The sequence below is a fragment of the Panicum virgatum genome, chromosome 6K, assembly GCF_016808335.1.
Source record: "Panicum virgatum strain AP13 chromosome 6K, P.virgatum_v5, whole genome shotgun sequence".
Lineage (NCBI taxonomy): Eukaryota > Viridiplantae > Streptophyta > Magnoliopsida > Poales > Poaceae > Panicum > Panicum virgatum.
Window position 1 is genome coordinate 33,054,748 of NC_053141.1, and position 19,946 is coordinate 33,074,693.

At 44.8% G+C, this 19,946-nt stretch overlaps 2 protein-coding genes across 4 annotated transcripts; both read right to left on the minus strand.

Moving 5' to 3' along the window:
• Positions 1 to 8,593: 8,593 nt before the first annotated feature.
• On the minus strand, positions 8,594 to 9,760 carry LOC120713407 (BTB/POZ and MATH domain-containing protein 1-like). Its single transcript, XM_039999380.1, has 3 exons — positions 9,653 to 9,760; positions 9,128 to 9,541; positions 8,594 to 9,019 (listed from the first exon to the last, which is right to left on the minus strand). The coding sequence occupies exons 1-3, from the start codon at positions 9,758 to 9,760 to the stop codon at positions 8,594 to 8,596; spliced, it is 948 nt and encodes a 315-aa protein (XP_039855314.1).
• Positions 9,761 to 10,188: 428 nt separating this feature from the next.
• LOC120712252 (signal recognition particle receptor subunit beta-like) lies at positions 10,189 to 13,492 on the minus strand. Of its 3 annotated transcripts, none has more exons than XM_039998004.1 (7): positions 13,345 to 13,492; positions 13,053 to 13,195; positions 12,203 to 12,285; positions 11,735 to 11,821; positions 11,450 to 11,598; positions 11,037 to 11,168; positions 10,189 to 10,673 (listed from the first exon to the last, which is right to left on the minus strand). In XM_039998004.1, exons 2-7 carry the CDS (start codon positions 13,180 to 13,182, stop codon positions 10,484 to 10,486), a joined length of 771 nt encoding a protein of 256 aa, XP_039853938.1. In that variant the 5' UTR covers positions 13,183 to 13,195; positions 13,345 to 13,492; the 3' UTR covers positions 10,189 to 10,483. The 3 variants fall into 3 exon arrangements, with proteins under 3 accessions (XP_039853938.1, XP_039853939.1, XP_039853937.1); XM_039998005.1 differs by having other exon boundaries at positions 13,341 to 13,469; XM_039998003.1 differs by having other exon boundaries at positions 13,275 to 13,434.
• Between the last annotated feature and the right edge of the window lie 6,454 nt (positions 13,493 to 19,946).

Below are 19,946 nucleotides of genomic sequence, written 5' to 3' on the forward strand. Positions count from 1 at the left end.
CGATGCTAAGGCATCGGTTAAACCGGTGCTGCTGTTTTTCTTCGTTTTCAACTGAATCGATTTGGATTTGAATGTAACTTCGATTGTTTCTTCTTCCAAGCATTGTGTTAACTTCTATTGACCATCTTGGGCTATTTTTGAACGAGTGTGCAAGATTTCTAAGGCCAACTCAATTTCGGTCAAGCTATTAACTTATGAACCCCTCTTAATAGTACGGTCAAGAACTAAAAACTATAAACCCTAGCTAAATCAAGTGTCCTTCATCTCCTTGTGGCACTTAAGACTAGAAAGGTCCTTAATCTTTAAAATTGAGTCCTTGGCACGCATGGTTGTTCCGAATTGAGGGGTCTCCTTTCACATTTCATATGAGACTAGACTAATCACTAATTTTTCCTTCAAAACACACGTTAGTCGCATTCGGTTGTTATTAATCACCGAAACTTACCATTAGCATCTATCGGCCTAGATGCGCTTCAATGGAGTAGAATGGATGCATTCACATATATGGAAGAATATACATCGCTTGAATTTTTTGGCACGCTTAGGTTGTGTTTGGTTGAGCAGTGATTTTTGTAAAAGTTGTTGTGAGCTATAGGTTGTGGAAAAACTGTTGTGGACTGTGAACTGTGAAGAAATTCAAAAACCGTTAAATTTTTGAAGGTGGTGGGTGGATTTTTTCAAAGTTGCTCACCTCCATAGCAGATAAAAGCAGGGGAGTTGCTTTCAGTTTTGTACTAGAGGAAAAGCAGCTTTAGAAAGACAGTGTGTTTGGTTGGTTTTTGACTTTTCAAAAAGCAAAAAGTAGTTTCAAAAGCAGAACGAAACACACCCTTAATCGCAGGGAACCTATGCTTCCGCATTGCATTACGATTCGTGCAGATCCGACACCATTGCCCTCATTTTCGTCATACATTTCCTCTCAAAAAAATTTAGTCATGCATGGATGTTCTCTATCTCTGATCAAATGACAATAAAAAATATATGTTTCAGGGATTGGAAATCTTTCGTTAGAAAAAGAAAAGAAAGCAAATATAATGGCAATGCTGTTTCAAGTATAGAGCAATCCGTGTGTGTACATCGTTGCGCTGGCCGGCGGTCAGGAAAAAACGCAGATCTAGTAGTGGCTAGCAATAGCATTGGCTGGCTGAGCCTGATCCTGATGATGGTATAGTTAACTGACGGCAGGGAATACTTTACATCGGAGCCCTCGGACGTTCAGCTATTTGCACAAATTTCATTGGGGAATATTTCACAATCCAACACCGAGTAGATGTGGCTACGTGCCGTAACGGGATCCGTTAGCCAACCGAGACTGATCCGCCAGTGCTTGCGGAAGCATTGCATCATCGTCGCTGAAAACAAAGGGCGAGTCCTAGTTAAAAAAAAAAAAGAAAACAAAGGGCGAGTCAGCTCGCGGATCAGTGTGTAAAAAATGAAGTTGTCCTGAGAAGTACACCTCTGCATCAGCACTAATTTGAATTCATCGCTAGTTACTATAAACTTTGCCTGTGATCAACTGGTGTCACATGCATCATCTGACCTCATACGCGTGTCATGAGGAGTACCACTACTTGCCGTCGCACATTGTGATGCTCCAAGTTGCACACAAGTCGTTTGACTAAGTGTTCACTCTCCAAAAGGAAATGGGTGGTCAGATTATTGTACTATATTCCTACTGTCTACCAGTCGTTTACATTAGAAAATTTGGATGCTCCCGTCAAAAAACAAAAGAAAATTTGGATGCTTGGGGATGAAGCTACGGGTGGCTATTTAATTAGGTGCTTGTTTTGGCATGTAGTTGTGCTCAAACAAAGTGCTCGTTCCGACAATTAACCCATAGTCCCATATCTGCCGTCAAACATACATACGTAACCTCAAGCAAGTAGTAGCAGACGACTGAAAGCCAATGGACTTCGATCGTGCAGTTTTAATCTGGCACCGTCGTCCAATGCTTACTGCTTGACGGCATGTAAATTATAGATCATCCGCGTGTCGAATTCAGAGACAAGTAAGTAAGTCTCACGCATTAGCAGAGACGACGGTACTTGCAAGTGCTCCATTTTTTCACTGTCATTAGTAGTGTCACTGTTAAGTTTAACAAACGCTCCACGGCGTGACATGGCATGGCGCCAATTAATTGCATCGATCCAACCATCAAATAAAACCATGACGGGCACAGACAGAGTGAACACTACTAGCTAGCTTCACGTCTAAGAATTTGAATTGGCTGTAGATCTCGTACGGAGATCCACCGAGGCAGCAGGCATCAGAACGTGACAACGTGTTGAATAATGATCGTGACAGTTGGACGGAAACGAAGGCTTGGGTTTCTGCTTGGAGTTGAAGATTTTTTTAAGGGCAAAATAGGATGCTTGGAGTTGAAGAATTTGAAGTGCACTACTGTTGTTGCTCAGCTCAGTTCCTTGGGAGATTCTTGGCCTGTTGTCGTTGACCAAAGGACCGTACGTGCACCCATGGATTGGATCAATATAATTAGCGGCGCACATATGATCAGAAATGTCAACTTCAAGCAGCGTATCAGAAAGATTTGTTGGCACATGCGAACGCGCTTTAGCTTTGAACAGATTAGTCAAAATTCGTTGTACTAGTTCTGTGGACTTTGGATTACGATGATTGCGATAGATGCTTGGTGACTTGGTGATGGAAAGAGACTTTTGGCGATAATTTTCGCAAGTAAACAGCTTGATCCGGCCAACAAATGTACGTACATGTCACCGCGTAAAAGAGGCGTAGTAGAACGGAAGATGTGCTGGAACATGCAGGATACAAAGCATTGTTCAATGCTCCATTAATTTGGCACCCAGTGGATAGCTATACAAAAATCAGTTTTTTTCCCACCTTTAGAGCATCTCCAAGAGGTTAGCTAAATGAATCTGGATAGGTAAAAAAGTAAAAAAATCACTAAAAATAGTATCCAACAGACTAGTTATCAAGCTAGCTAATATATCTAACTAGCTATCCCAGGAAAATTGGGAGCCAAAAATACCTCACCCACCCCGCTTGCTATCCCACCCTCCCCCGTCCTCGCGCGACACTCGCGGCCCTTCGCCGCCGCGGGCCGCCGTCCCCGCCACCACCGAGCTCCCGCGGGTCGCCATCCCCGCCACCTCCGAGCTCCCTCCAGCCGCCTCCACCGAGCTCCCTCCCACCGCTCCTCGACTGCTATGTGTGAGAACCGCCCAATTTAATACTATTTTAAACGAACCACCAGTCATTATCATCCAGATGAGAGTTAACACGTGCTTGCCGGAGAGCGTGACACATGTTATCCCACATCTAGAGACACGAATAACCGACACGTCATTCATCCAAAATAATATCAAATCCGGTAGTCCCGGTATGTGTTCCAACATACGCCCAGAATCAGCATATGCACATACCGTTTACAATCGAATACATCGCCAAAAATCCACAAAGAGCAGTTTTATACAATCAAAATTCACAGCTTAATATTACAAGTTCAACATAGGTGGGTTTCAAACTTCACTTACAAGCCTTGGGCTCACGAAAGTCATATTAAACAGAAACATAAAGTTTATTGCATTTACATGCTCTCCCGAAGCTCGATTACGATAAAGACTTACTAAAGTAATGACGCCTTGCTCAAGGACATCATTACAGCCACCACGACCTACTCTTCCCCCGCGTTTGGATCAGCGGGGTAGAAGTGGCCAAACAACACTTCGGGCTCACCTGCAACTAGGTTTAGAAAGCACCCTGAGTACAAAGATACTCCGCAAGACTTACGCGATTAAATAAGCAAGGATCATGCATTGGCTCAAGTAAAAGCTTTAAGGTTAAGTAATTATTGCATAAGCATTAGCTTTCTACACTATCACCTATCAGAATTAATTAATCTTGCCCAACCCCAAACACTTTTAGTTGATTAAAAGAGTAATATAAATAATCAATAGATCATTGACAAGACATGATTCCAAAACCAACAATACCGAAACTCTCTAAGAGAAATTCGGCGAACCAAGAGCTTGCTCATATCCGAGAGCGCGGCAATTCGAATTGATTATAACCTTGCAAGGGTGTACTACTTTACCCACACGACGCGAGGACCATGCGACTCACCCAACCGATCACGCCGGGCAAGGGGGTACTCACGTCAACCGTTCCCAACAAGGCTCGATCATTGAACCTCACACCTAGATTACGAGTAGAGACTTAGTTCCACTAGGGACATTTCTAAACTTTCCTACACATAAGTCCACCTAGGGACACACTAAGCCTCTCTGCATAGCCTGTAGCCACGTATCTAGGACTGCACATCAATGATCAAGTCAAAGAAGGTAATTGGCTCATCCGTTCCATTATATTGGATATGTGGTAGCACGAAAAGGTGCTCAAGGCCGATGGCATCCACTCGGTCCTTAATCGATCCAAGCGGATTATGCCCATGTGACTTCATTCTCTAGGCCCTACCATTCCACTCGAATCTCGGTACTATTACTTTACTAGCCCAAACCAAACCAGTGCGATCAAGGATTATCGGTAAGTGTGATCCTCCAAACCATTCCTGTCTAGCGAGCAAAAGAAGTATTCTAAGCAGGGCTAAGCATCTAGTCAGGTTAAGTAATTAACTATCTAACTAGTGCCAAGAATAGGGATAACAAATCAAGGAAGGATCAAGCATAAAGATAGGTACAACAATGCAATACATACATACTAGACATATATAACCCAACAATACCCAAGTGGAATAGCTAAACTAAATCAGATTATATAGGTGCAAGGAATATGCTTAGCTGCTTGCCTGGGTTAACTTCGGGCTCAACCACGAACGGGATTCCGGGTTCAGGCTCCACGGACTCGGCGGGTTCCTCGGGTTCGACCTCTGACGGCTCGGACACTATAATGCATGAATGCGATGCAAGAATTAAGAAATGAACTAAACAATAAGTATAAATCATGAAACAATTTGAGAATGCAGAGGACAATGCAAAGAACTCATGAAAATTGGTTTTGCAGCAAAATCATTTTCCTACAATTAAACATAAATAGATCAATTTTCAGCTACTCTAAGCAAGATAAAACAGAAAAGGAATGCAAACTAAACTAAACAAAACCAAGAAAATTATCTTAGATACTAGGCATGAAAACAAATCTAACAAAACTGGTTTTGTCATTTTCTCAATTGCCAGTAAAAAGTTCTATATTAAACCATTTTCAGACAAAGTATAAGAAAACAAACTAAAACTTTAATAAACAGCAAGGAAGCATGTGAACAAATAGTACCACTGGAAACTAAACCTCACAAGGAGTCTAACAAAATTTGGTTTGGCATTTTTCGAGCAGGATACAAATAAATAAGCATTAAACTCACTTTTACAAGATAAATCTATAGATAAATCTACAACAAAGTAACATGCAAAAAAATATTTTTAATAAGTAGATCTAAGCTAGAGGAATCCAACAAAACAAGTTTCAAAATTTTTGGAGCTATACATGAATTTCTATGGATTTTGCAAGTTTGCAGACAATTAAAACCTAAAAAAAATCCTAGCTAAATCGCTAGGTGCACCCGGGTCTGCCAGCCCAGAGGCCGACAGGCCGGGCCCACTGGCCAGCGGCCCACCCAGGCTGGATCAAGGCTCAGCGCCCGCCTTGACCCGCCCAGGAGCGCGGCCACCGCGCAGCCCGCGCGCGCGGCGTGACGCAGCGGCGCCGGCAGACGGCGGCGGCGCGAGGCGGGGCCGGAGCGGCCAGGGGGAAGCGCGCACGGGGAGAAGGAGGTGGCGGCGAACCTCACCGGCGGTGGCGCAGGCGAGGAGCGGCAGCGGAGGGGCGGCGCGGCGAGCAGGGGCGGCGGCGGGTGGAGGGCGCTCACCGGCGGCCCTGCAGGGGGAAAGAGGGGGCCGGGTTAGGGGCTAAACGGGTCGAGGAGGGGTAGGACTAGGGGGTGCGCGCGCTGAATCGTGGAGGACTTCACCGGCGGCGGCGAATCGCGGCGGCCGGCGGAGCTCAGAGCGGCGGTAATGGAGGATTTGGGGACGACGGGGCTAGGGTTTGAGGCGGAGCGGTCGGGCACGGGAGCTAGAGGGAAGGGAGAGCGGGCGGCCGTGCGGATAAGGACGCGCGGAACGAGGATGGCCAGCACGTGGAACGAGGATGGCCGTCGGCGACGACGCGTGCAGCGCGCGGCGCCGAACAGAGCAGGGGAAGGGAAAGGGTGGCTGACAGGTGGGGCCCGCGGGGGATTTTCATTTTCTTCTTTTTTTTCTTTTTTTTCAGGGCTGTGACACTATGCCTCGGCGGCGGCCCACGACGGCGGCGCCCCTCGGCAGTGGAGGGCATCCTCCCCGGCGGAGCTGGTGGCAAGGAGCAGCTGGACGCCGTCGCCCAAGATGAGGGCCTCAGAGTTAGTGACCCGCTTCCTGGGGAGCTCGGAGCCGACCGTGTCCATACAGCTCGCCGGAGGAGGGCACCTCGCCGACGGAGCTCGGAGCCAGTCCTATCCATGCTAGGAGCGGAGGGCGTCGCGTTGTCGAGGACTCGAGGGTGAAGTCCCTCCACGCCGCGTCGATCTCTTGCAAGTGAGGGCGCCGCAAGCTCGCCGCCCACGACCAGCCGAGGTAGAGGAGCGCCGCGGGGACGCGGTGGAGGGCGCAGGAGAGGAGCTCGATTTGGGGAGGGGAGAGCGAGGGGGAGGGGAAGGAAGAAGATAAGAAAGGATGACATGTGGGGCCCATTATCAGTATAACAAATGGAGAGTCTGGTTTTAGAGATTCTGTTGGGAGGCTTGACAGTTTGGGAAGATTTTTATTGTTTAGCTAGCCTCCAAATCTCTAAACTTAGCTAATGTTATTGCTAATCTCTTGGAGATGCTCTTATGGGTGTCATATTTAGTTAGTTGCGTCATCTTGCTTATCACCTACAATAACATACTTTTAATTATTCTATTATAGATAATGAGAAAAGTCCAGTTTACATCATCGAATTATCATAAAAATCTAATTTTTCAACCTTCAACTATAAAATTGGATAACGAGAACCATCCAACTGTTACACCGGGCAAATTTGGTCTCTCAAGTGGTTTCAAAGGCCATTTTCTATTTTGTAAAAATAAAAAATGTTCAAATTTAATTAACATATTCAAATTTAAACTAAAAATCCATAAGTAATTTATTTCAAATTAGAAAAATGAAATGAGTGCCAAGAAATTCTAAAAATATAACCTATTTGTTGGTATTCTACCTGCTAGTTATTCATATCTAGTTTTTTCATATTTTTAGTATTTGTTTGCATGTAGTTATGCCTATTATTTTGAATAATAAGATTCATATAGAGCACCAAGCCACCAATAGGTAGATTACACTTTTCTTTTTTGTAAAATTTTGGTATCAATTTCACATTTTTCTGATTTAGAATGAAATTAGTTTTTATTTTTTTATCTAGCCAGAACCTTTTATTTTCAACCTTTGAAACCACCCAAAAGGTTAAATTTGTTTGGTTTTTACAATTGGATGATCCCTGTTATATGTTTTTATAGTTAAGGGATGAAAATCAAACTATTGTACTAGTTAGGGGAACAACAGACAGCAATGAAAAGACACGAGATCGGCCCTAATAAGTGCACTGGGATTCCACAGGATTTTTGGTAACTAAATTTGACTAAACAAAGTCGTAGCTAAAACAACGATTTTGGTTGCCTATGGTTCAAGACTATCAAAAACCTGCACTGGGCATTACTAGCTAACAGAGCCTTGGTTCTTGCCACACCCTTCCAATGTTGGATGGCTGCAGCAGAGCAAATAAACCAAGAAAGCATGAAATTCAAATTTGGACTACACATCTTTTTTGGATAATGGGATCCAATCCAATTATTGTACGTATATGCATGCCCCCATAGTTTTTCAGAGTCAAAGCCTTGGAAATCTCTCAAATTTGAGCTGACGCAATGTATCTAGGAGCTTAATTTCGATAAAAGGTGGTGGCCACTATCTGATTAAAGAGCTTTTGTTTTTAATTCGAACAAAACATGCATACAGTGATTAAAGTATATCTAGTTTTTGATTGAGAATGAGACCCAAGGGGGCAAGAGTGTACTATTGCATTTTAATATATAATCAGTAGGGGATTTCTCCTCCTGTTTCTTCAAAAAAAAAAGAGTCTACTATTGCACACAGAAATAAAACTGATGTGGGTCCATTATCAGACTCTGCTGGAAATTAAAGAACAATGCAGCACCCTAATGCTTGTTCCCTGTCGTAACAAATTTGGATCACTAACTTTTGTTAATGGACCAACAAAGACTCATATTGCTGTTGAGAGAGATAATACTCCAAACTCCAAAGTGAAGCCAAAGTACAAAGCTTATGTATACAAGTATAGTAACCCCCTACGAGCTGGGTACCTCTCACTCCAGAACACAAGGGTTCAAATTTCAAAACTAAAATACAGATCGTCAGCATTAGTTGTTACACTGTGCAAAAAGCAGTTATATATTTTGTGTGTCTACATTGAGCTGTGTCGACGTACGCCTTGATGAGAAACTAATTGAAAGACTACTCCTACCACTTTGCTAATCCTATTCTTTCAAAAAAAATCTTTGCTAATCCTATTTTTAATCCTGTGCCTTCCGCTTCTTTGAGACAGAGCCGGAGGACGAGCTGCAGCTGCTCCTTCTCCTGAGCTCATCGAGGTCCCGAGGGCCGCCGGCGGCGAGCTCCTCGTCGGCCAGCCGGAGCCCCCCGCGGCGGAGGGCGTTCTTGAAGTTGTCCCCCACGGCGAGGAAGTCGATGCACAGGCTCTTGAGCTCCGGGCACCTGTACCGGTCGGCGTACCAGAGCGTCTTGGAGACGGTGGCCACGGACAGGCCGTCCCAGAGCTTCCTGGCGCACAGCAACTTGAGCCGGTCCAGCGCGTACCAGTCGGCGGCGGCGAGCAGGTCCCGGACGAGGTCCATGGTCACCGGGCACCCGCACTCGGTGCCCCGCGGCAGCCGGTCGCAGTACAGGTAGAGGAGCAGGGCGCAGAACGTGGAGGCCGTCTTGAACTCGTGCTTGGGCCGGATCACCGGCTTGGCCGCCATGGCGCCGGCGGCGCCGGCGCTGGAGACCTCCCCCTCCTCCTTCTCCTCCTCCTCCTCCTCCAGCACCACCGTGGCGCCGCCGTCCAGCTCCGCCCTGAGGACGGGGGACCGCGCCGCGAGGACCTTGCGGACCACGTCGAACGTCTTGCCGCCGACGGCGAACGACGCGTCCGGGTCACCGAACTTCTTCCGGGCCTCGAGGAGGCTCGCGACGTCGGCGGCGAAGGTGGACGGCAGCGCCGGGATGGGGTTGTGGCGCAGCACGGCGAGGCCGCACACGACGGTGGCGTACCCGCCGACGGCGCAGCGCTCCTGGACGTCCCGGGCGCTGGCGACCCGCGGCCAGGAGAACCGCCGGGCGCCCTCCGCCGGGTACTCGAACACGCTGCTGGCGTGGTAGTTCTCGCGCGGCGGCGCGCCGCCGGCGCCGCCCGCCTCGGCCGGCGCGGCCCGGTACAGCACGATGGCCTCGAAGAGCACCTTGGCGTTCCGCGCGTTGGTGTGGTTGACCAGGTGGATCGAGAGGTGCCCGCCGCCGGCGACGGAGCCGGCGCCGGCCTCCCCCGGCGCGCCGCGCGGGTAGCACTGCACTGTCCACGCGTGGTCGTCGAACGCGATCTCCAAGGAGACCACATCGCCGGCGGCCGGACCGCCGCACGGGATGCTGATCTCGACGAACTTGCCGACCGAGCCCTGCATGCTGAGCTGCTGCTGATGGTGCTGAACGTGGAGCTCGCAGCTGCAATGCAATGCGTTGTCGTGTCGGGCGTTCAGACAAGAACACGATGTCGTCGGCTGGGAGGGACAGGGAACGCAAACATTTATCTAGGCGATCCATGTCGCTTGATCTTGATCGTAGCGGCGTCAAGCTCAAAGTCATGTTAAACTAGTACTTGAGCAATTCCATAATAGTAGTGACATCGATCGCTGTTACGATGCGTAGTCCGGTACGGCTCCTGTCCGAGCAAGCAGGCAGGGCAGGACATGGACATCGGACCCGACAGGATGCCGACGTGACGGGTGGACCTCCATTACAACACGGCCATCTAAACATGGAACACCTGAAATTGTTGGGTCCGAATTAAGATTGGATGGCCAGGACACCAGCACATTGCATCCCACCAAACTTTTTGTAGCCAATGGCATACCATAAGAGGAATTCCAACTGCAACGAAACAGTACCAAGGAAATATCAAAGTTGGAGAGCGAAAGAAGAACCATATGGTATGGCTAGGTATAGTTCTCAACAAGCTGTGTACACTCATATCCAATGATTGTCAGGTGTTAGCAATGCAATGCTAAGATTCTCTAAAAAAGGTCAGCAAACCCGATAAAGGTATATGCAGGAATTCCACATTGGCGCAATGGATGTCTTTGAGTCTTGCCATCTTCCTGTGAGCCGCTCGCAGCTCCGATTAGGATCTACGCCTTCACATGGTCACGGATGAATTGCTCAACAACCGAAACATTGCCGGTCAAACCAGCACCTTCTGCGACCGTCACCTTGTTCTGGCACTGGCTGAAGTTGAATGCCTCTCCAGGGACACCAAGCTGGACCTCATCAGAGATGTCAGCTGATGAAATGGCCTTCCTTGATTCGCGGAGCTTGTTTCTACAACATGGTAAAAAAAACCGTTAGAAACCTTGTGAATCTGGTATTTCCCAGCTAATCCGTCCACATGGTTATAACTTCTAACAAGCTCCCTTATACTCCCTTAGTAGGTGGCTGTGAGTTAAAGTTTATAGCACAACCATGAATCTTTTGGGGAACAGAAAAGCGGAATTTACAAGAACTATAACCCCACCCCAACTCCCTCTATTTATCTTAGCAGCATGAAACCGCATAAAAGCTATTGGATGCATTCCAGATGAAGCATATAATTTAGGAAAGAGCCACATGATCACAGCATTTTAGCCAACCCAAGTTGAGTATTCTACTTATGTAAGTACGATAAATGGCAGGTGCAGTCCTTACATTTCTTTTTCCAACTGCTTCTTGATGAATTCCTTCGAATGGGCTGTAACTTTATCAGTCTTGTTGCAGAATATAAGCATAGGAACCCTTTTCTTCGCTACAGTTGCTTTTGTCAGAATGTCATACAGATACCTGTGACAGCATGACATTATTGGAACACAATGTTAACAACATTAATAAATGATCAAATATAGAAAAAGTTCTGCGATGTTGGGATATGACGGTTCTTAGTCACACAATGCTAACTACATTAAGAAATTGATCGAACAGAGTAATTTCTGAAATGTTTCGGATATGAAGAAGGCTCATAATCACACAGACATTTTAAATCCAGAACAATGGAAGGTAAAATTAGATGAAAGACACCAAAGATACTTGCAAAAAAAAAAAAAAAACAGAAGGCAGAAAATTACTCTGCAGAAGCTTGCATGCTAGACAAGAAATCTTGAGCATCAACAACGAAAACAACCCCAGCTGCTTTAGGCAGGACTTCATCAAGCTTGGGTTTGAGCCTTGCATGACCAGGAACATCAACAATATGCACAGGTTTTACTTTGCCTATCTGCAGAAAAGGGCAACAGGAAGGTTTGGCGAAAATATTGCGGTCAGGAAATGCATATTTCTTCATAAGAAACGAAGCTATTAATTTTTTTTATCTCAATATGTTGGGAAAACAATTAATCTAGAAGTTTCCTTACCCTTTCTTGCTCCGAATGCAGCACAAACGTATCATTGTTTTCTTCCATTGAAGTCACAGTTCCTTGATGTGATGATCCATCCCGAAGCTGACAGGCAAGAGACACAGAATTAGCAGAGAAAGAAAAGATAGTACAAGAAAAGCCACCTACTTGTTACATTGGTATTGAAGTACTGCTACGAATGCCAAATGTCTAATAGAAAAAAGGTACAAAAAAATCCTGGCTTTTTATGGTCAATGGAGTATTTCTAGAATCAGATATGAGCATAATCAAATCAAATCCTCTATTCCATATTTGAAAAAAAATTATGAAAGAACGATAATGAGCAGAGCTGATGTCATCTATTTCACACCCTAAATATATTCAACAAAATAAGGTTCAGACAAGATTATTTTGCAAACGAGATACTACAACCTTCTTCACTTGAAAAAAAAAAACTATACCATAAAAAAAGGAAATGGTAGTTACCTGGTAGAAGAGTGTAGTTTTGCCACTGCCACTAAGCCCAGATAGCACTATGGTGTTTGGTTTCGAGGATTTCAGACAAGATGCTGCAGGAAAAGAAAGGGCAAGCAAAGTAATTACTTATCATTTATACCACTCTAACATAATGAACTGTATATCAAAGCAGAGATCTTAACAAGCAACAGTGCAAGGAAAAAGATTAATAAGCACAGCATAACACATGATGCCTTATAGATATTAGATCATAAGGTACCTCTGAAGTTAACACAAAAAGGAATTATTTCATAGCACTAAACATGTCATCATCAGATACTTCATGTTCAAGAACTCGTAAATACTAAATCATTTTGAAGATGTAAGCTTTTGCAGATCATGCTAACAAATGTTAATAAAACCATGGGCCTAATCTTCTATATTCAATGTTCAATGAAGTAGCACTTCATAATTACCTTGTTGGAAACTAGTGGGGCAGACAGGCAGGGACACCTCAGAGTATATATTCTGATTTCTGAATCAAACAATCTGAAAATTGTGTACTCTCTGCTTCCTTCCTAAGCACAACTATAATTTACAAAACTAATAAATGTTGACAAACCCCACGGATGGACTAACTTACACAACTATAAATGGTATTGTTCCCCCCTTCCTAGTTGCTTAATTTCAGAGTACCTTTCTTCACGGATGGACTAACTTATACAACTACAATTTCAGGGCATGGATTTCAGAGTATAGCCTCAGAACTGAACACACCTACGTGTTTCAATCCTACACCTCCCGAGGATGCAAGCAATAAAACATTCCAAGACTCGGCGCTCAATGCAGGGCAAGAAGCACTCTGGGTTCGGTACAGCACCTGCGACAAGCACCAGGATGGTGAGGGCGACCACCGCGGCCGCGACGTAGATCTGCTCCGGGGGCTGCTGACGGATCCAGGCCTCGGCCTGGCGCCCCCACAACTCGGCCTGGCGAATCCACTCATCCATGGCTGCTGCCACCCTGCAACGCCCAGAAATTGAGGAGAGTTAAGCCGCGTCCGCCGCGCAGACGACGAAGTCGATCCAAGTACGGGACGCACGGATCTGCGCGGCCGGTGACGGGCGCAGGAGAGCAGAGGGCAGGCGGGGACGAGCAGGAGGGTTACCCACCGCCGCTCGACTGGAATTCCGGCGGAACGAGCCCGTGCGCCGTCGCCGAGAGGGAGCTAGGGAGGGGGAACAGTCGAACAGAGGCCGAGCAGCCTAACGAAATCGTCGTGCGAGCGGCGTGTCCCGCTTGGATTGTGTGTTCTTCCAGTTTAGCCCCTAGACCTGAGGCAGAGCAATAGATGTGCTCCAGGGGTATAATGGTCTTTCTCCACGCAGCCTTATTCATCCACAGTATCAGATCATTGTTTACTGTAGAACCGCTGGGTTAGTGGGTTCATTTTGTCCTGCATCAAAGAAAGTCTAGGGGCAAAAGAGAGACATTTTAGAAAAGAGATAATTAGATCCATGTCATTACAATTTTCCGAATTCACTGATCTGTCATTACAATTCATCATATGAGAATCGTGTCACTATAATTTTACAAGTCTAAAAAATATGCCACTATATACCCTTCAACCTGTTTTTTAAAATTTGTGGACCAAAATACCCTTGACCTTCTTCTTCCTCTCATCCCCCTCTCTCCCTCCCCTGTCTCTCCATGGAAGATGTGTCAGCGCCGCCCCCGGGCCGGTGCTCTCGTCGACAAATTGTAAAATTGTAGTGGCACGATTCTCATATGACAAATTGTAGTGGCACGATTCCACAAGGTAAGGAGTATCATGTCCGGGGAAGGGATGAGTACCGATAGGGCTCCGTTTTTCGATGGCACGAGTTTTCCACGGTGGAAAGTGCTTATGCAAGCACATCTTCAAGCCCGGGGGCTTGATGTTTGGCGTGTCACCGAAGAGGGCAAGAAAAATGAGAATAAGACCGAGAGACAATATGATGCCATTGCAAAATCAATTCTATTGTCTTCTCTATGTGATAGTGTGTTTAATCGTGTCTTTGCAAATGAAAATGCTCATAAGCTATGGAAGCAAATTGTCGAGAATCATGAGGGCACAAAGGATGTTGCCAATCAAAAATATCATATTCTCGGCGAGGAGCTTAGTAGTTTTAAGCAACTTTCTAATGAAAATGCTCATGACATGTACTCACGATTAAACACTCTTGTCAATGAAATTAATGCCTTAGGTCTCAATCAAGTTAAAGATGAGGACATTAACCACAAGATCCTCCGAAGCCTTCGCAAGCCCGATTATGACATCATCAACACACTCTTGCAAAAGGAAGACTTGGTCAAGCTTACACCCAACCAAGTCATCAATCAAATCATTGCCCACGAATATAGTATGGGGATGACAATGAAAAAAGAGCAAGAGTCCACCTCTTCTTCAAGCAAAAAGAGTCTCGCCGCCAAGCACTCATGCAAGCATCAACCAAGGCGACAAGACTCATCAAGCTCAAGTGAAGAAGAAGAAGAGGATGAGGAAAATAGTGATGATAAATCAAGTTCAAGCGATGAAGAATATCCAAGGGCCGTGCTATACCATCACCGCAAGATTGCCGAGCATGTACATAAGCTCTATGAGCTTGGGTACAAAACACTCATTAGAGGGAGTGCGGTTGGGATGGAGAAGATGGCGAAGAAAAAGAACGAGTCAAGAGCTCAAGCTCTCTCCGCCATCCACAAGCCAAAGAAAAGTGGTGAAAGCTCAAGTCACAAGAAAAATTCCAAGAGCTCCACCACCCATCGCCCTCGGAGATTATCACCACCTCCCATGTGTCTCATGGCACTAGGTAATAACGATGTAAGTGATGACTCCTCCTCAAATGATGAATCCGATGTTGAAACCAATGACATGTGTGAGATGATGACACTCCTCCATAATCAACAAGAATATCTCATTAAACAAAATGAAGAAATCAAAGCTCTCAAGAGTAAAGAAAAACTTCATGCTTCATTTGTCTCAAGATATGAGAACTTGCTAAACAAATTCAATTTGTTAGACAATGAGCATAAAGAACTTAAAATGAAATATGAGAGTCTTGAGTCTAAAAGTGAATCATCATCGGATAAATCATTTCCTTGCAATATTCCTTGTGCTATCTCTTTTGACAAGGTAGATGCGTCTACCTCTTGTGATCTAACCCCTTGCAATGAGAATGTGATTGTAGAAACATGTGATGATCTCATTGCTAAGGAAAATGGTGAGCTTAAACAAGAGATAGAAAGGCTAATGACGGACTTAAGACGGCTCAAAGGAAAGCACACTCAAGAGCAAGTCCAACCTTCTCAAGATAACACCTCCGCGGGCGTGAAGAAGCTTGAGAAGAGAGAAACCGTGACTTGCTTCAAGTGTCACAAAGAAGGCCACAAGTCCTACCAATGCAAAGAGAAAGAGGGCAAAGCAAAGGGCAAAGAAAATAGCAAGCCCAAGAACTTGAACAAGAACAAGAAGGCTAAGGAGATCAAGAAAAACACATCTCCATACTTGAAGGCTTCATACATGCACACCAAGCCCACCCACAAGAACAAGCAAAAGAGCAACCACTACATACTTAAAAAGAAGAAGAATGGTAAGGTGGTGGCTCATGTCAAAGGGTGGAGAACATATGGATGGAACCGACCTATTTGGGTGCCCAAGGATATTATTCATACCATGGATGGCTCTCAAAAAGTTTGGGTTCCTAAGACTTAGACACCAAACAAGTGCTTCGGGGAATTTGGAGGCTTGGCAAAGTTTGGGGTGTATGAGTAGGGATGCATCATGCAAAGTTAAGCTAGAGCCAAGTTATGGATTAAAAGATTAGTGACCCAAGTTCCCCTCCCCTACATATAAGGTAATGGTAGTTAGAATTCAATTCAAGCATCATGTAGCGCCATTGCTTTTTGCTAGGTTGTTTGCATCGCATCACCTAGTGTTATATATGGTGGGTTGCTTGTGCCATGACTCTAACCCATGAGCAACCTACATGGTTTGATAAGTGTGTAGAAAGCTACACAAGGTTACCTTTCATGGTACATGGACTTCATGAGGTATGTCTTTCATATGTGTACCATGAGCACAAGCTATGGGGTAAACTTCCTAATTGTGTCAAAATCAATGTGCATACATTTGCTTGGTGATTCAAACACTAAATGCACACTTTTAGGGGGAGTTAACTTTATAGCTTGTGATTTTGAGACCAACATGTTTTCTAGTTTATCTTTTGTAGTCTCACGTGGAGTTAACACTCTAAGAGAATGTTTCTCACGATCAATGTGAACAAATAACTCTCTAAGAGTGGTTAAATAAATTGTGCTTTCATGCATATTGAGCCATGCTCTATTGAACTTAAATGATCATATCTAAGTTCATAGGCTATGTGCTCATACATTTGCTCAACTTTGGTGTACCAAGTGTTTTTCTTCGAAAAGACTTACAAGTGGTATCTTGTGCAAATCACTTTCATTTGGTACATGCAAGGTAAACAAAAGTAAACCCCCGGAGCTATATTGTTTTGCAAGACCTTTGTTGGAGCAAGACCTTTTAGGTGATTTGATTCCAAAGGGGGAGAAATGTGGATCAAAGCAAGGTATTTTCTCAAAGAGGAGAAGCATATTCCAAAGGGGGAGAAATACCTAAGTGAATCAAGTCATGAGGGAGAAGTAGCAACATAGGGGGAGGTTCAAAGGGGGAATCATGGTTTTAGGAGGAGGCCAAGTCGTCATTGGATGGTGGTAAACATCCAAGTAAGCGTAAGCGGTTTTCAATTAATTTCAATTGGTATCAAATGGTTAAATTTGTCAATTTTTGCAAATTTATGCTTGCTTTGATTGTGTTGTCATCAATCACCAAAAAGGGGGAGATTGTAACGAACATGGCACCATTGATGCCATTTCGAGTGATTTTGGTGATCGAATGACAACACAACACTTGGACTAATATAATTGTTAAGATGATCATTCTCAGGCTTTTAGGTTCAAGTGATGACAAAGAGAAAGAGAAGATAGGCGTAGCAAGAGCCACCACCTTACCATTCTTCTTCTTTTTAAGTATGTAGTGGTTGCTCTTTTGCTTGTTCTTGTGGGTGGGCTTGGTGTACATGTATGAAGCCTTCAAGTATGGAGATGTGTTTTTCTTGATCTCCTTAGCCTTCTTGCTCTTGTTCAAGTTCTTGGGCTTGCCGTTTTTTTACCCTTTGCTTCGCCCTCTTTTTCCTTGCATTGGTAGGACTAGTGGCCTTCTTTGCAACACTTGAAGCAAGTCACGGTTTCTCCCTTCTCAAGCTTCTTCACGCCCGCGGAGGTGTTATTTTGAGAAGGCTGGGCTTGCTCTTGAGTGTACTTTCCTTTGAGCCGCCTCAAGTCCGCCATTAGCCTTTCTACCTCTTGTTTGAGCTCATCATTTTCTTTAGCAATGAGATCATCACATGTTTCTACAATCACAGCCTCATTGCAAGGGGTTAGATCACAAGAGATAGACACATCTACCTTGACAATAGGAATTGCACAAGGAATATTGCAAGGGAAAAATTCATCCGATGATGATTCACTTTTAGATTCAAGAATCTCATATTTCATTTTAAGCTCTTCATGCTCATTGTCTAACAAATTGAATTTGTTTAGCAAGTTCTTATATCTTGAGACAAATGAAGCATGAAGTTTTTCTTTAGCTTTGAGAGTTTTGATTTCTTTATTTTGTTTAGTGAGATGTTCTTGTTGATTATAAAGAAGTGTCATCATCTCACTAATTTTATCAGTTTCAACATCGGATTCATCATTGGAGGAGGAGTCATCACTTACATCGTTATTACCTTGTACCATGAGACACATGGGAGGTGGTGATGATCTCCGAGGGCGATGGGTGGTGGAGCTCTTGGAATTTTTCTTGTGACTTGAGTTTTCACCACTTTTCTTGAGCTTGTAGATAGCGGAGAGAGCTTGAGATTTTGATTTGTTCTTTTTCTTCACCATCTTCTCCATTCCAACTGCACTCCCTCTAATGAGAGTTTTGTACCCAAGCTCATAGAGCTCATGTACATGCTCGGCAATCTTGCGGTGATGGTATAGCACGGCCCTTGGATATTCTTCATCGCTTGAACTTGATTCATCATCACTCTCATCCTCTTCTTCTTCTTCACTTGAGCTTGATGAGTCTTGTCGCCTTGGTTGATATTTGCATGAATGCTTGGCGGCAAGACTTTTGCGGCTTGAAGAAGAGGTGGACTCTTGCTCCTTCTTTGTCATTCCCATACTATACTCATGGGCAATAATTTGATTAATGACTTGGTTGGGTGTAAGCTTGACCAAGTCTTCTTTTTGCAAGAGTGAGTTGATGATGTCGGAGTCGGGTTTGCGAAGGCTTCGAAGGATCTTCCAGTTAATCTCCCAATCCTCAACTTGATTGAGACCTAAGGCATTAATTTCATTGACAAGAATATTTAATCGTGAGTACATGTCATGAGCATTTTCATTTGGAAGTTGTTTAAAGCTACTAAGCTCCTCGCCCAGAATATGATATTTTTGATTGGCAACATCCTTTGTGCCCTCATGATTCTCGACGATTTGCGTCCATAGCTTATGAGCATCTTCACAAGCATAAACACGATTAAACACACTATCACATAAAGCAGACAATAGAATTGATTTTGCAATGGCATCATATTGTCGCTCGGCCTTAAACTCATTTTTCTTGCCAACCTCGGTGACATGCCAAACATCAAGCCCCCGGTCTTGAAGGTGTGCTTGCATAAGCAATTTTCATCGTGAAAAACCCGTGCCATCGAAAAATGGAGCCCTATCGATACTCATCCCTTCCCCGGACATGATACTCACTCGACGGTGAAGTCGACGGGTCTCCTACGAGCTTTCTCAGAAATTTACCAATAGAATTGGCTAATCCTCGTAAGAGGTATGAGACCAAGCTCTGATACCAATTGTAAAGATCACCGGGGTGTCCGACCCTAAAGGGGGAGGGGTGAATAGGGTCGCTAATTCGCTTTCTAATCCTAGGGCTCAAACTACTTGCATAAGATAAACCTGACACGCCCTACACATGCTAGTTATGACTAAGATTTATCTATGCTACTCTCTACTTACCCAAAAGACTTGCAACCTATAGCCAATCCTAATTAAACTAACTAGGAAAGTAAAGGCACGCAAGAGAGAGTAAATGTGGAAACATAATATGGTAAGTAAAGAGGTAAGGGAGAGAATATACAAACTCCTGTGAAGACACCAAGACACACGATTTTACATGGTTCAGTTAGGACACCAAGTCTCTCCCTACGTCCATGACCACTTGTCCAACAAGAACAAGTGTGATGCCGAGTCTATTTACTTAATCACCGTCTTGCTTTCGCCACCAAGACTTCTGGCAAGGAAAGGCTAAGTGACCCCAAGTCACCAAGCCAAGGCCACCGCCACCGTCTCTCTCGAAGCGTCACCAACGGCACCGTCTTCACTATCGGAGCTTCTCACCAAGAGGGGTCTCCTTCCCCGCACAAAGTGTCGTTGCCTCTCCACACCAAGTCAGAGGGTCATACGACGAGTACACAAGATGCTTGCCGCAGCAAGGCTTTCACTCAAGCTAGTTCTCTCAAGAACTAAGCCTAATCAAGCACTAGGCACTCTCACAAGTGTGCTTAAGCCTATATGATATACAATGAAGCTCTAAGGTGGTTGGAGAGGATCTTCAACTCTTTTATGCTTCCTTAGTCTCCAGCACACACAAATG

Coding starts and splice junctions, on each gene's coding strand:
- LOC120713407 (XM_039999380.1), bottom strand. CDS start 9,760: ATGCAGGGCTCGGTCGGCAAGTTCGTCGAGATCAGCATCCCGTGCGGC. Junction 9,542..9,652: donor TCGACGACCACGCGTGGACA/GTGCAGTGCTAC, acceptor CGGAACGCCAAG/GTGCTCTTCGAGGCCATCGT. Junction 9,020..9,127: donor TGGACGGCGGCGCCACGGTG/GTGCTGGAGGAG, acceptor CACGAGTTCAAG/ACGGCCTCCACGTTCTGCGC.
- LOC120712252 (XM_039998004.1), bottom strand. CDS start 13,182: ATGGATGAGTGGATTCGCCAGGCCGAGTTGTGGGGGCGCCAGGCCGAG. Junction 11,822..12,202: donor AAACTACACTCTTCTACCAG/GTAACTACCATT, acceptor CTTGCCTGTCAG/CTTCGGGATGGATCATCACA. Junction 11,599..11,734: donor TGCATTCGGAGCAAGAAAGG/GTAAGGAAACTT, acceptor CCTTTTCTGCAG/ATAGGCAAAGTAAAACCTGT.